Source organism: Engystomops pustulosus, chromosome 1, assembly GCF_040894005.1.
Source record: "Engystomops pustulosus chromosome 1, aEngPut4.maternal, whole genome shotgun sequence".
In the NCBI taxonomy this organism is placed as follows: domain Eukaryota; kingdom Metazoa; phylum Chordata; class Amphibia; order Anura; family Leptodactylidae; genus Engystomops; species Engystomops pustulosus.
In genome coordinates, this window is record NC_092411.1 from 211,363,951 (window position 1) to 211,380,534 (window position 16,584).

The 16,584-nt window shown below is 38.8% G+C and overlaps 1 protein-coding gene across 2 annotated transcripts in view; it reads left to right on the forward strand.

Moving 5' to 3' along the window:
* Positions 1-9,370, forward strand: part of EGF (epidermal growth factor) — a 100,525-nt gene extending 91,155 nt beyond the window's left edge. Inside the window, exons 20-21 of one of the 2 annotated variants that reach the window (XM_072119309.1) lie at positions 1,809-1,878; positions 8,513-9,370. In XM_072119309.1, coding sequence (XP_071975410.1) covers positions 1,809-1,863 — 55 coding nt within the window. In that variant the 3' untranslated portion in view covers positions 1,864-1,878; positions 8,513-9,370. The remainder of the gene's footprint in view (positions 1-1,808; positions 1,879-8,512) is intronic. The other variant, XM_072119308.1, reaches the window with a different exon arrangement.
* The last annotated feature ends 7,214 nt before the right edge of the window (positions 9,371-16,584 follow it).

Genomic DNA, 16,584 nt, shown 5'->3' on the forward strand with positions numbered 1-16,584 from the left:
TGTTTTGATTAAATTTCAGCAATATAACATCTTAATAATCCCTCACTTCCTCCATCTGTTCCTGATTTGGCCATCACGTCAGAGTTATCTTTGCAATCTTGAGTTGGATGACTATATTTGCTGCTGAGCATTTTCACTGAACCCTGAAAACATTACATCTCTATCAGCTGTGAAGACATATGGTTTATAGACCACTGCGTCTTCACTCATTTCATAGCCATGCTGGCTGACATGTGGGTTCTCTTGATGTCATAATGCATGTAACGGTGCTAGGAAATGTGTGTATGAAGAATACGATTTTATGTTATATCTAAGAACTTAGGTCCGGTTAACTAGGCACATTTGTGGTCAATGCTACTGATCCAGTGAACAACATGATGGATGTTGTTTCACCGCATTAAAGTGTTGTCCACTTTCAGCAAATAATTGCTGAAACTATTTCCAATACAGTATATATTTCTGTATCAACTTTTCACAGATTTCTCTGCTTGCTTCCATTCAACAGGAAGCTTCATTGTTTACTTCCTGTGAATAAAACCCAGTCAATGGTCATGTGATGTCACACAGATGCATGACATAACACATGGTTTTGATCACTCTCTGTGATACGTACAAACTGTGCACGTGTGTGACGTCACATGACCATTATCTGGTGTTTATCCACAGGACGTATTAAGTGTCCTGTTGAATGATAGAAAGCAAAGATCTAGAAAACAGAGAGAGAGCGGAAATGATACAGAAAGCATATTGGAAAATTCTATATGTAGTAATTAAACACATTATCAAATATTTGCTTAAAGGGAACCCGTCACCACATTTTGAGATATTCTAGCTATTGACGGATTCACATAGCACTCTGTAAAGTAATGACCTCCCTTTTTTAGCTATAAAAGCAGGACTTTCTATCATCATAAAACAACTTTTTAATATTACCTGGCAGCATGCCAGTAAAGAGTCAGAGGGGGCGGTTCTTTTTCCTCCAAGTCCAACCACCCCCATGGTCCGCACTCCCAGCAACTCCTCCGGCATCATCCTCCTTGCTGACTCCGGATGATTTCAAAGGATGGGAGGAATAGCTGGGAATGAGGATGGGAGGGTTGGTTGGGCCCTGGCGATCAGGATGAGGTCAGGGGAAAGGAGGATTAGCTGCGAATGAGGATGAGGGGTTGGTTGGGCCCTGGCGATCAGGATGAGGTCAGAGGAAGGGAGGAGTAGCTGGGAATGAGGATGGGGGGGGGGGTTGGTTGAACTTGGAAGAAACAGAACCACCTACTCCAAATTTCTTTATGGTGATAGAGAACCCTGTTTTTTTAGCTAAAAGGGGGGGCATTGTTTTCTAGAGTGCTATGGGAACCTGCCAATAGCTAGAATATCTCAAAATGTGACATCACTGTAAAGTGGACAAAGCCAGTAAGCCACTTATACAAACTGTATTATGAACAAACTTACTGATTGTGCTATCAGTCTAAAAAGTAGAATAGCACAAAGTTGAACACCTCTATAAGGCAGTGCAATGGTCAGATAATAAGAGGCCGCCAGCAAATTGCCTGACAAAGGGCATGAGCATAAAAAGATGAGATGTTTTCAGGAAAGATTGGAGAGGAGAGACTGTTGAGTGGTAGATCACCAAAATAATCTAGGACCTATAAATTGTATAATCTTTGAAAAAAAAAAAATTCTCTGTCCATGTTTTACAAGCAGTTGGTAACACATTCTCATACATTTTGCCGTATAACATTAGCAGCAATGAACTCTTTAAGATTCCATGTCTGGCCAGGCCATGATTCTATTTTTGTTTTTATTACAAGGCATCAGCTCAAGCAAAGCAGAAACCCTGGCAGGCGCCACGTCGAGCAGCATTAACGGCAAGTGGAAGCGGTACTGTAACTCTTTATTAATAATAAGTCACTGGGAAGGATCAAAGGGCAGAAGGGATCCACTTGAGATTAGCCATGAAATAATTCACATCTTCTATACATTAAATAGCTGCCAGACTCATCTAGTGCTTTGCCCTGAACTTCAGTTCATCTTACTTCATTGTTATCCCTCAAAGTTCCCAGCTGCCTGGATACAGTGCAGCTATGAGCCAGTGTTATTGTTAGCCGCTGCACACAACAGTTGGAGAGCAGAATCTAAATTAAGGAAATGACAAAGTGATGACATGGCGCATCAGTGAGAGCCACCAACAAATTAGTGGAAACCCTTTAGTTTTAGAGGCCTGCAGCAATATGTCTAGTACACATGTGTATAGACAGACAGATGGATGAATAGATTTATAAAGGATAGATTGACAATGGCTGATGGGTGGATGGATGGGTAAAAGAAAGAAAGATAGATTGATCGATGTAAAGATAGATCGATAGATAATAGATATATAGTCATACCACAGTTTAACAAAACTTTTGCACCGTGATATAAATTCAGTGTCAAATTAGATAGATAATGTAAAATAGATAACAAATAAATTAGATGGATATATTACATGAAATAAATAGATAAATAGATATGAGATAGATTGATAGATAACATATAATAGATAGATATGACATAAATTATTAACATGTCATGTTGAACGTTCAAACTTTCAATCCGTTAAAACAGGCAAAATTGGAATGATAAGTTAAAAGAAACCTACCATTATGGATCTACCTAACAAGGTAGGTCCGGTGGTAGGTTCCTCTAATCTAGTGTAGCCCTATGCTTTATTTAGCTAAAACTGTAGTGGCCCAGAATTTAATAAATCTTTTATTTGATGTATATGCAAATTTTATTAAGAGGCTACAGGGGTATGGAGTAGCTGCTCTGTGGAGTGGGAGCTACGGCTATTCAATGCCCCAGTAGCCTCTTTGAATCCCTCCTACCCTCCTTTCTTCAGCGTGCAGCTCGCAGCAGCTGTGCACACTCATCTTAAAAGCCAGAGTTCTGCACAAGTGCAGTAGCTCCAGCTTCTCAGATGAGTGTGCTGCGAGCTGGGGGCTAAAGACAGGAGGGATTCAAAGAGGCTACTGTGGCGTGGAATAGCCGTAGTCTTAGCTCCCACTCCACAGCGTAGCTACTCCACTCCACAGCGTAGCTACTCCACTCCCCTGTAGCCTCTTGATAAAATTTGCATATACATCAGATGAAAGATTTATTTATTAAGTTCTGGGCCAATACAGTTTTAGCTAAATAAAGCATAGGGCTACACTAGATTAGAGGAACCTGCCACCCGATCTACCTTATTAGGTCAATCCGTGATAGTAGCTTTCCTTAAAAAGAATAATTTACAGAATACTTTTATTTTAATGTTCTCTAATCCGCAAATGGGTCGTATATTACTGTCCTTACTCATTAGATAAATTGTGGCTGAACGTATCAAGAACAGCAGGCATGTATGCCAGTTATGCCACTAGAGCAGTGGTGGTGAACCTATGGCACAGGTGCCAGAGATGGCACTCAGAGCCCTCTCTGTGGGTGCCCAGGCCATTACCCAGCCATTCAGGACTCAAGACACAGGCAGCCCCAAAGGTGCCATATTCAGCGCTATTTTAAAGTGACTTGAAGTTCAAGAGGAGCAAGGAGGTGTGAACAGATTATCATTGTAGCCCCTTCTCTGGGCCTTTGATTCATGCTGTTAAGTAAACCTTAAAGGGAAGCTACGATGATAATCCAAATATCTCCTTCTTTCTACTATACTGGTGTCCCCAGGACGCCAATACGTTTGAAACCTGTTATAGAGGAACTGTCAAGCCTTATGGACTGGTGGTTTAGTGGCCCTATATGAGCTCTGTCCTTGGGTGCAATAAAAAAAATGTCCTAGATGTTTACCTATTTATCTAGATGTGAGTCCGATGAGACACATCCCCTCACAATGCTTTAATGAAGCTGGCATAACACCACGGCTTTGTTGTGAATGCGCTGTCCCAACAGCTTTTGTGCCATGCAGCCAGAGTGTACTACGCCGGCTTCACATGCCACATCACGCAGGCGGCAAGAACTCTGTACAGACGTATAAGCATTTTTCCTCATTGCCCCCATGGACAGAGTTCACACTGAACTATTTGGTTGGTTCATTGTCCCAAATTGATTGTTAATGTTAGAATAGCTAGAAATACAAAAAAAGGGAAAAAAAAAATAACAACTCTATGCAACAGCTATTTACTCTAAGGCCCCTTCTACACTCGTGAGTGTGATGCGATGAACTCTCTCTCATCACACTCGCAACACGTGGTGCTCAGATCGCACGGCCCAAGCGCTGCAAACCCGGAACTGAACTCAGCATGTCAGTTCAGTTCCGGTTTGAAGCGTTCGGGACATGCAATCCGAGCACCACGCGTTGCGAGTGTGATGCGAGTTCATCGCATCACACTCACGAGTGTAGAAGGGGCCTAATACTTCCTTGGTCTCTAGTCTCTAGTGATGAGCTCCTGGTACTGATATGTGACTGGGGTGTGGCTAGGATACACTCCTGCTGGCACTAAAAATCTCCATGGGATAGCTATCTCCAAATGTGCAGCCTCTGGAGTGTCCTCATTCTTCACAGTTTTAACATATTTCTTAGTATTTGGACACAGTATTTAATGTATGTGAGTTTCTCATGAACTTCATCTATGGAGAAATATTATTCAAAGTATGATACCTATGATGGACTTTGATGAAACGCAGGGCAAATAAAAATCCATAATACAGCACGCTAACTGCGAGAAATACATTTTTTATTCTGTTTATTTAAATAATATATTTCATTATGTATATATTAATAACACAAACTTCCATAAAATTGTGCTGTCATACACCAACCACAAGATACACATATCACTGCATAATTTCTCTAGATAAACTATAGGTGGCAGGAATATAAATGTCAGCTAGAGACTATGTCGAGAAAATAAAAGGGGCTAGATCCACAGTACAGTAGACCAGTGTGTGTTCATTACTTATCCGCTTCTATCTGTTCCAGGAAACAGCTCCCCATATTAAGTTTATTTACCATACCTCTATAATTTGTATTTTCCCGCAGAGGATTTGCTGCCACATGTATGTTTTCTTACCATTAATAAAAATTGTACACAAAAGGCATATAAATCATAGTGACATTTAGGGAAGGGAGAGCAATGAAATGTCTTTTTGTATCTGAGGTCACTTTTCTTATTGCTTTTAAAGCTGTGCTACTAAGCTCCGTGTCCATGGCTTTTCTGTGTTAGGTTCTATTGCTGTAGAAGGAGACTTTCACCTACTTCGTCTACTATAGTGAAAAAGTGTAAAATTAGATATACAGAGTAAAAATGTATCTATCTACCTATCTAGAAAGCAAGCATAACATTACAACCATAGATTGGTAAAGTGGAGAATTTTGCTACAATGACAACTGTAGCAAATATTATGCAGTAGGTGAACAATTAGTCAAGGAAAAATGTCAGGAATACAGTCAGAGAATTTCCAATAAAGCATGTCTTTTAAAAGTGTTCCTGGGATACAGTACATTGGATCCTGTCTTCCACAAATCATTCAAACATTGCCAGCCATTATCAGCAACAAGGTCGTGGATGCCCAAAGCTCACTAATGTGCATGATCTGATCTCACAGAATAGCTACTTTAAAGCATAATTTTGATGTTATAATGATTTTTACCAAATTGTCACATGGGATTCTCCAGAATGATGCCCATATTATTTTTCTTGCCCCTTTCCAGAATTATGGAATTTTCTGTACTGAAGATACCTGTTGAACATCTTCAGCTGCAGTTAAGTGGGCGGACAGCAACTTCTGACTGTATCTGCCCTGAAGCTTAACTCCCATAATGCCATGTGTTCTCTCATTCAGTAATATAGCAGAAAATCCTGTGAGATTCCTACAAGTAAATCAACTGAATACTGCATAGTATACATATAGGATCTGTATGGTGAATAGTCTAGCAGCTTTCATCACATGGAGGGTGTTATAAATGGCAGAAACCAGCAGTGAAACAGTTACATGAAGTGTATAGTATTTGCTGTGTAAAAAAGTAAATAAAATCATAAACATGTCAGGTATCCCTAACATGTGACTCAAAATCCTCGATCTATCAAAATAAAAATATTTATCTCATATGGTGAACAGTGTACAGGCAGGTTACATACAAGATAGGGTCTGTAGGTTTGTTCTTAAGTTGAGTTTGTATGTAAGTCGGAACTGTATATTTTATCATTGTAATCCCAGACAGAACTTTTTTGGTCTCTGTGACAATTGGATTTTAAAAATGTTGGATTGTCATAAGGACCAGGATTAATAATAAATCTTCATTACAGACACCTGTGGTAACTGTTACAGCTGATTATTGTAGCCTAGGACTAAAGTACAGCAAATTACCAATATCCAGAGGTGCGTTTGTAACTAGGGGTCGTCTGTAAGTCGGGTGTTCTTAAGTAGGGGACCACCTGTAATGTAAAATATAGAGATTTTAACTGTGGCGTAACTTGAAGCTGCCAGGTCCCAGTGCAAAATGTGAGCTAGGCCCTCAATTATAGTGTATTGTTTATAGTACAAGTCTTCTCATATAGGAAAGGTATACTATTTGGGCCCGGTTGGTACAGTACTTTCTGCACCCCACCAAGTTACACCCCTGGATTTTAATTAAAAAAGTGATCAATAGATTTTCCTGTTTTTTAAACTGAATTGATAAAAATGACATCTTACAAAGCTCTGTATAACAAAATATGAGAAACCTATGGATGTTAGCCGATAGCTATGCAAAGAAAGTTTTAACATTTTGTTATTAGAAGTTTAATGACAAGCATCAGACTTTTATGGAACAGCATCATTAAAGGGGTAGTCCACTTTCAGCAAATAATTGATATAGTGTGTGTAAAGAAAAGTTATATAATTTTCCAATATACTTTCTGTATATAATTCCAAATCGTTTTCTAGATTTCTGCTTGCTATAGAAAGCTTCTTTGATTACTTCCAGTGGATAGAAATCTGTCAATGTGATCTGATGCACATGCATTTGCATGAACCGTTATTATCACAAAGAGTAATAAGAGCTGTGTGATAATAACGGTTCCTGGACATGCATGTCCATTACATCACATGGACAGATTTCTATCCACTGGAAGTAGAAATAGAAGTTTTATAGAATGGCAGCAAGCAGAGATCTAGAAAACCGCAAGGAATTGATACAGAAAGTATATTGGAAAATTGTATAACTTTTCCTTATACAAACCATATCAAATATTTGCTGAAAGTGGACAACCCCTTTAAGGATGTATGGAGAGGGCACATGAGCTGAGCTCTCTCCATACAGGGAAGGTGTCCAAAAATACTTGATCTACAAAAATATAAAATTATTATTCTCATCCCATATGGTTAATGCTGTAATGAAAAACAAAGTACAAATGCCTGAATCACTTTTTTGACGTTTTGCCGCACAAATAAATTTGAATAAAAATTGACAAAAAGTTCAGTTCCTTAAATAGTATAATAATAAAGTAATTTCGTCCCACAGAAAATGACACCTTACCCAGCTCTGTGCAAAAGATTAAATTTGGTTTCTCTCTTTCTGACCCAATGAATAAAGTCTCACTTAGACTGTAAAGTGAAACCTGTTAAAACAGGACCTTTCAATAACCATAAAAATGTGGTATCTGCATGCTTTATTCGGTCCACACAGTGAAAGATATGGAAACAAAACCCACTAGAAAATGATGCAACTGCAGTTCTTTTTGGAAATTCTACCAACTTTTCCCCTCAATTTTCCAGTAGATAACAAGCCCTCATATGAATCTGTAAATGAAAAAATAAAAAAAGTTATGGCTTTTGGAATTTGGGCAGTTAAAGACTGAAACACAAAAACGAGCCTTGTCCTGGAGGGGATAATACTAATAATATTAATATTAGATACTAGTGGGATAATTCTCTTTCTATGGAATTGGCAATTGTGTGGTGTGTGAAATTATATTGGGAGTCCCATTGGGAATGTGATGAGTGAAGGCAATGGGGGAAGAGGGTTTATTTAGGGCTTGTGTGCCAGTTTCTGAAAATAGGCAAAATTCCTCGTGTACAGCCTTATGCCACCTCCTTGGTCTGACCTGGTGTAGAAATGGTTTTCGAAGCAATCCCTGAATTTATCAATATGCCGCAGCCTCCTGATAGATCCGATGGGCATTTATATCATACATGGCACGTGGTGCAAAATAAATCTCCCCAATGTGTGTACAGTGCTGTGATTTATGCTTGCACTATATAAGCAATAGGGAATGCAATAAATACTAAGACCTCTCTACTGTAGGATACATGATACAATAATACAAAAAAATATTAAATGGTGCAGATATAGTACTCTAGTTTTCTACATTGTAATTTTTATCTAACTTTTATTATTCTGTTTTGAAATCATGAATTTTTATAAATACAGTACAGGAATGTGTTTCAAACACATATAACCATGTTCTGTTATATCATTTTTATTTCACCCTAAGTGTTTCTGCATAACTGGGATTCTACTAATATTATATGTACGTGCTGTTGACTTATAAGCATTCTTTCTTTTGTGCAGTGTCCAGTCAGGCTGAGAAATTGGAGAATGGACAAGTTATTGTCTATGGAGCACAGAGCAAGCACTCTGTCATGTATAAAGTCATAGTGAACCACAACGTCTGGACAAAGATTCAGTGCGACTAAATCACAAAGGATTCCACAACTCAGGTCTCTTCATTCTAAGCTAGAAGACAACGTGCCGAGGAACACCCTTAGGAAATATTTGGAAAGGAGGTGTAATGTGTGGATGAAGAATTACTTTTTTAAAGGGGCTGGTTTGTCGCCCCATTACCGAGATTATTGTTGTGTCATTATTCCTGCAAATACGCAAGGTGGCCAATGTTTTTGTTTTAGAGATAGCTTCCCTTGAAAGATTATTATTGCCTATGTATGTCACACACCTGATGAAGCTAGATGCTCATGTTTCCATTAATGTACATATTGTCTAATACTGCTGACACTGTAACAAATGCACTGCACATGTCCATTGTGAAATCCATAAATCATCTCAACTATGTCTAAAGCTGCTGTTAACATTGTCCACTATCACAGATTGCATTTTCAAAGGATATTGAGCATAAGGTGAAATACGAAACATATTTACACAATGTGAAGGAACACTAAGCCTACATTTCAAAGCTTATTATATTCTTCTTAAATGTAGGTGACTTTACTGAATGTCCAACTAGCTGTGGATTAAGAAAGGAGATATTCTTCTGGCAATAATCCACATGAAGAACACCATAATAAGTCTCTCCAGGCCTGACATAGCCAATAATAGGGAACAATAGAAGGCAGACTTTATGGGTAAACTTTAGGTTCAGAAGCCTTTGCATATGTCTTACTTCCTTATTAAATAAAAATATTTCATATTACACCCATTGTAGATTTTTGAGATATCATTGTTTTTTAATATTTTTTGTATCTGTATTGTTCTAAATCTTCAAAAGCATAAAGAATGCAGAATATACATTTGAAATATTGCAGTTTATTCAGATATGATCTAGCCTAACCCTAATGTGGCTGAGGCCAATGTCCATATAACGCATGTGAATGCACTATGTATGAGGCAAAAAAAGCGCTAAATTTATATGAATTGGACCGAAATCTTTATACAGCTGTAGGATGGAATTATTATACTATAGGAATGTGTATCCTACTATGTGTCAATACATGTTTTTGTAATTAATTTTCATTGGGGCATCATGTGCAAAAATATGATGAAAGCCCTGACACTCTATGACAGTGATGGCAAACCTTTTGGAGACCGAGTGGCCAAACTACAACCAAGACCCACTTATTTATCGCAAAGTGCCAACACAGAAATTTAATTAGTGATTTATACTCCCTTCTCTGTCACAGCTTTCATTGATCCCGGCACCCTGAGGACACCAATAAAGCAGAAAATAGAAGAAATTTGGATGGAGCTACAATGATAATCCAGATCTGTCCACACCTTCCCATCCCTCCAGTAGTCCCAGGGAGTGCTGTCACTTTAAAATATCTCTGTGAACAGCAAGTCTTGGGTTGTCTGGGACTGCAGGAAGATACCTGGAGTCATCTCTGGTGAAGACCTGAGTGCCCACAGAAAGGGCTCTGAGTGCCACTTACGCCAGTTCCATAGGTTAGCCACCACTGCTCTATGATATCACATATACCATTAGGCTCCAACCTCATGATGTGTTCTCCGGCAGGCACTGCATGAACGGGTACAGGCTTAAGCCATCTGCTATCTGACCTGAACCAGTGGCAGAAATATATTTTCATGTGGCTACAAACTGATATATAGTGCAGAGACAATCACCTTTAGTGCAAACCACTCAGCAAGGGCATTGGAGGTGGGCTCATTTTACCAGATTTGTAAACACACAGCTCGGATGCAGGTGAGTCTGAAAAATATTGTTAACAGCTAATGCATATGGACTCTTCCAAAGAATTCCTCTGACTTCTCAATTACAGGTAATATGTTTATCATTATACTTCCAGTTAGAGTATCGGACCACCTCTGATCTAATATTGATGACCTATCCGTGGAACCAGCTGTAGGACAATAGATTCTTTTAGGAATCAAGGATTGTCCAAAGAGAAACTCATTAATATTATTTTGACCGGGACAGAACTTTATTCTAGAATAATATTGTAGCAGGTGTCTTTAGGAAACTTCATTTATGGAAGTTTTGTCCTAATCTTGATACAGAAAAAAACAGTATCGCTATACCCAGTCCTATAAAATAAACCGTAATAACAAACACCAAAATAGGAAAATTAAAAAAAAACCTCTGTGGATGAATCCACAGAAGAAAAGGACAATGGGCAGGAGAATGAGAACTATGAGAGTATATAGGACAAAAAACTCCATCCAAACAGATGGAACTCAGCCAGGAGAGTACAAATTTGTACAACTGCAGTAAAATACTGTAAGCTGAATAATGTGCTGAGAAGTAAGAATAAATGACCTGTAACAAGTAACAATAATCACCACTGTGTCAATGGGTGGTGCTGGGTGAGTCTCCTCCTGCATATATAATGGGGGGGGGGGGAACTGTGGACTCTGTGGACAGTGTTTGTTGGAGCCATAAAAGCACATAATAATGTATATTTCCTATTTAAACATGAGCAAAAGCACTGGTTATCCCCTATTTATTTAAGAACGGATTCATTGGATAGATGAGACTTTACCCTTTAACCTGCTTTTAGCTTGCTCATGGAAAATCATGATTCATAAACAAACCTTACTTTTTATATAACCCAACTAAAGATGAGCTCATCCGATGGTCAGGTTTGGCTTCGGTGTTCGGGTGCGGCCACCTGACCCTAACATATTGCCGAATTTAAGGCCAATCCGGCAGCTTGAATGTGGCCCACATTTATTAAAGCCCCTTTACCAGTTTTCTGTCTGATTTTGCATTTTTTTTAGTGCAAACTGCTTGCAGATGTTATTATAAAGTAATTAATAAATATTTCCTCCTTCACTGTTCCAAAAACGGCAAGACAGTTCTGAGCACATGAGTAGTTGTAGTCTCCTGTTGCAATCTTACTTCCCTGGGACGGCATTCATCTTGCTGGGATCGTTCATTGGTATCACGGGTGGTTCTGGTGTGAATACAAGATCTTCCGACTCAGGAAACACACCCCTCCGCTCCTGGTTCCGGGTAACACCAGCTTAACACCAGTTTTTGCTCCCAAAGAAAAAAAGATCGCAACAGGGTTTTTTATATTATTAGAAATACTCACAAAATTTGTACAGGCAGTCCCCGGGTTAAATACAAGATAGGGTCTGTAGGTTTGTTCTTAAGTTGAGTTTGTATGTAAGTCGGAACTGTATATTTTATCATTGTAATCGCACCCAGAACTTTTTTGGTCTCCGTGACAATTGGATTTTAAAAATGTTGGGTTGTCATGAGAACCAGGATTAACAATAAAGCTTCATTACAGACACCTTTGATAACTGTTACAGCTTATCATTGTAGCCTAGGACTAAAGTACAATAAATTACCAATATTCAGAGGTCCGTTTGTAACTATGGGTCGTATGTAAGTCGAGTGTTCTTAAGTAGGGGACCGCCTGCATATAAAAAGCCTTCAATATCAAAAGATTTGCACACTTGGTTTCCTTGTCCTTTCCTTGTAATTATAAAGTGTCTGCGACAAATTTGTGGCTACTCTGCACAGGCAAATTGTACGTAACTGCAGTTTGCACTGTTTTTGGTAAATATGGACCAACTATTTGCAGTTTGCCTGCGAAGTCTGCAGTGGGTGCCAGATGCTCTGGAAGTGTGCACCATGTTGTTTTTTTTGGTACACTTTGGTCCATCTTGCAGAATTGTGGCACAGATGCACTGTGTCGCACGTCGGACAGAATCGTGCCGCACTAACACGCCCCTTTTGGTTCACATTTTGAATGTCTTGTCAGACAAATTGGCGCAGACACTTTATACAGACCAATGTATAGTGAGTTAAATGCAATGTCTTCCTCTCTGCTCTTACTGAATTCTTCCTGTTTATTTGGATTACAGTTGTTTGAAATGAAACACAAAGCATACAAACCTGGTAGGTCCTGTGTAGTGGACGTCATGTATTAGATTGCAAGGTAAATACCGAAACCTCAAGCAGTTGGGATCTAAACACAGAACAATCTACTGTTACAGTCTTTAACAAATGCTTTATGGATACAATGGATAATTTAGAAAAATTCCTAAATATTTCATATCATCTCAATTAAAAATAAAAATGAAACCTGTAAGGTAACAAGAAGAAACTAAGTCTGAATTCACACGAGGGGAAAGATATTGTTATATTTTCATTTCATAAATATGACTAGCGATCAGTTAGTTAAATAGTTAAATAATAATAATATAAAACTTTATTTGTATAGCGGCATCAAATTCCGAGTGCTTTACAGATTTGGGGGAACATATACAAATTAAATAAGACGTTACAATAGGAGTGAGGGCCCTGCTTGCAGGAGCTTACAATCTATGAGGATGAGGAAGTGACAAAAGAGATATAAGGGCTTGTACAATGGTCCAGTCATTTTGATGATGGAATAAAAATAATGTAATACAGAAAAATTCTGCTGCTTGAACCAGCCATCAGCCGCCATCTTATATGCAAAGTCCAAAGCAGTGGCGTAACTTGAAGCTGATGGGCCCCAGGGCAAAGTCTGTGCTTGGGCCCCAACTATAATGTTTGTTTTATAGTAATAGTCTTCTCATATAGGACAGTGACACTTTATGGGCCCCCTAAACCTCCTGGGCCCGGTTGCAATCGCACCCTCTGCACCCCCTCAAGTTATGCCCCTGGTCCAAAGTCTTTGGGACTGCAGAAAAGCATTTTCTGGATAACAGACAGGGGGATTACCCAGAATTTGTTAATAAAGAGACAAAGTTGCATGCAGTTAGCGAGTGTGATAGGCCTGCCTAAATAAATGAGTTTTAAGAGAATCTTAAAATCTAGTGGTTTCATGATAAAGGAGGGAAATCTATGGTCAAGATGTATCAAGATTTATGATTACCCATATGCAGTGCAAGCCTCATCATAAATTAAGCTTGCAACAACTGATAGGGGACCAGAGTCAATTGTAGTGAGCTTTTATCCCAAAATACTGGTTTCAAAAATATGAAATCTAATGGTTCTGCCTTTTACCAGCCCTTGATGTGCCCTTAGTGGTGGATATTCTAGTTCAGTAATAAATTATCATTTTGGAAATGCTCCTCACAAAGCTTATAGACTTGAATACAAACAAATGTATTCAAATGCATTAATAAATGCAATCCGGCTGTCGGCTGAATTATAATACAAATGCCTACAGCGCATGCGCGGCTTTACTGCTTAGCTTCCTGCTTCCACACATGGCAGCCGTAGGCATATGTGTTATAATTCAGCCAACAGCCGGATGACGTAGGGAAAGGAGGTGTGAGCAAGCAGCGGGACTCGCACATATGTATCCGCCCACCACGACTCGCTAGACTCTCAGCCTGGTTACCGGGCAGAGAATAAATCTTAATTTTTTCCTTTTCTGCGCAGCGATTTTATTAGCTGAGGAAAGGTTGCCCTTATGCTATAAGGGCTCTATGGGAACCTGCCCGCAACTTAATTTTTTCAAACAGCGGTGACAAGTTCCCTTTAAGAAGTGTCTGCGCCGCTATTGTGTCGCAACCCTTCTTTGGTACCCTTCTTTCATCCCAAAATACTGGTGTAAAAAATATGAAATCTAGTGGTTCTGCCTTTTGCCAGCCCTGCGCTGCGCAGAAAAGGAAAAAATTAACATTTATTCTCTGTCTGGTAATCAGGCATAGAGTCTAGCGAGTCGAGGTGGGCGGATATATACGTGCGAGTCCTGCGGCTTGCACACACCTCTTTTCCCTACATCATCCCTAATCCAAATTAAGGGTATGGCGGTGCTGTATTTAACATGTTTGCTCTATGTTAAAGGTGCACCACAAAAAGTTGGTAAACTCTGTCGGTGCAGTGCGGGGAAGCGACAGAATTATGATTTCCCCACTGTTCGTCTTCAAAGGAAACATGCTCGCAAGTTTTTTTATATACTAAAGTCAATTGATGACATATCAATACGTAATACTTTAATCAATTGGTGATGCAGAACAAGGATGCTCGATACTCAGGCAGGGTTTTTGTATGTAACTGGTTTTAGATATCAGTGTTTTTGCTCTCTTCTTAAAACTCTCCTTATTCCCCATTTCATTTTGTAACATGATAGGGTTAAGATTAATAGATAATTTTTGGACAACCAGTGAACTAGCATAGCTATGTAGAAGAATGCACATTTACTGCATATAATCATGTGCTATGCGGAGCTCCTAGTCCTCTGCTATTCTACTGTGATATGTTGTCTGTAATGCTTGGGTCATGAACTATGTTATTTGAGAGTGAATATAGCCCAGAAGACGTATACTTGGATAGAACACAGCAGCCTCCTAGATATATTTGAATTTTAATTTAAAAAGGACTGACCCTTGGCTTTGCATCATAACAAACATGGTGGTTTTCCATGCAGTCCTTCTAGGCAAAATGAAAAAGAACAAATCTATTTATTATGTGAGCTCAAAGCTTATTGTCAATATACTGTAAGAGGCAGAGGCGGTAGGACAACTTGCAGAACTATCAAAGCAGATGGACAACTGTATTGGCTGGAGCTAAGACACTGAACCAAAAATAGAGGAAAAATATACAGATGATTTAGTCCAAGATGTGTAATGGGATTGCCCATCTTAATTGTTAACAACATGAAAAAGACAAAAAGTTTTTGAAAAATATTTCAAATCACATTTTATAGGATATAAAAGGAAGGCACCAAAATATAGAAAACTTAGCAACTAAGCAAATCAGATTTCCATCATTTTGGTGCCTTCATGTTTTAATAATAATAATAATAATAATAATAAAATGTGCTTACATTTTTTTTTCTACATCAATTTGCCATGTGCTAGATATACTTTTACTACATATTTTTTGTTACATTGCATCGGAATATGCCCTGTTACCATGGCTTCTTGTGCAGTCAGAGATCTCAGAAGGAAAACCATGTTTGTTACTTGCAGTGGTCATTGTCATTCTACAGACAATCTCACTGGGGGACATTTATCAGGGAAATAATTGCAATTCTGCCAGGTAGTTGTGGAGGGGTATGAATGCTGGAGTGCCACGTTGCAGATTGGGCCAGCGCGGGGTGTTCAGGTAGCTTGAATAGTCACAGGTAATAGCACAATTGTACACCAGTTCAGAAAATCAGAATGCCGGAGCTTACAGATGTATCGGAGCGGTGGAGTGTTGGGCTTATATCATATGTATGATAGATTGTAAACTCTTTAAAGCAAGCCTGCCCTTGTTTGGAACTTATAATTATATTACTATTATGTAATGTCTGCAATGTTGTCTCTATACATACCCTAGGATTGCCAATAAATGTGTTGGCAACATATAAAGATTACTATTACTTTGCTTAATATATTCAAGTAAAGGAAGGCAAATGGCTCTATCACAACAAGACTGATATTTGTGCTGACAATCACAGATGGTCGTTGTAATGTGTAATCAGTGCCACTCAAACATGCCAATACAGAGCCCTTGCTTTTGGCCTTCCCTTCTCAGTTTTAGGGATTATCAATAGGGCATTCTATCTTATCCATGTAACCAATGGTATTTTCCTAGGAACCATACTACAATTACTAATACCATTTACCAATTTAACATATTCATAAGAAGCATAAGTAATGGAGTAATATTAACACATCAAAATTGCTGATTGCTGGTTAGCTCCATGTGGGTCATTTATCTTATTTATCCCTTCGCTGCGCTCTTTTTGCGCCTGTTGTGAGTCTAATTTTTGCACATCATTTGTCTTTGTAGTTTTGGCTCTTTGTGAAATGCAAGGTTTTTTTTGGTGACTTATTAGGCAATTTGTTGCGCGAAGCATACCATTTCCTTTCCTAAGCATGGTCAGGACTGGTGTGTTATTGCGCAATTATTTGCTTCCATATAGGCGCAATAGTATAATAAATCGGGCGCAAACAACTGTAAAGAGGCACAATGTAATGACAAATAGGGCCCAACAACACAAGGCAGATTGAGG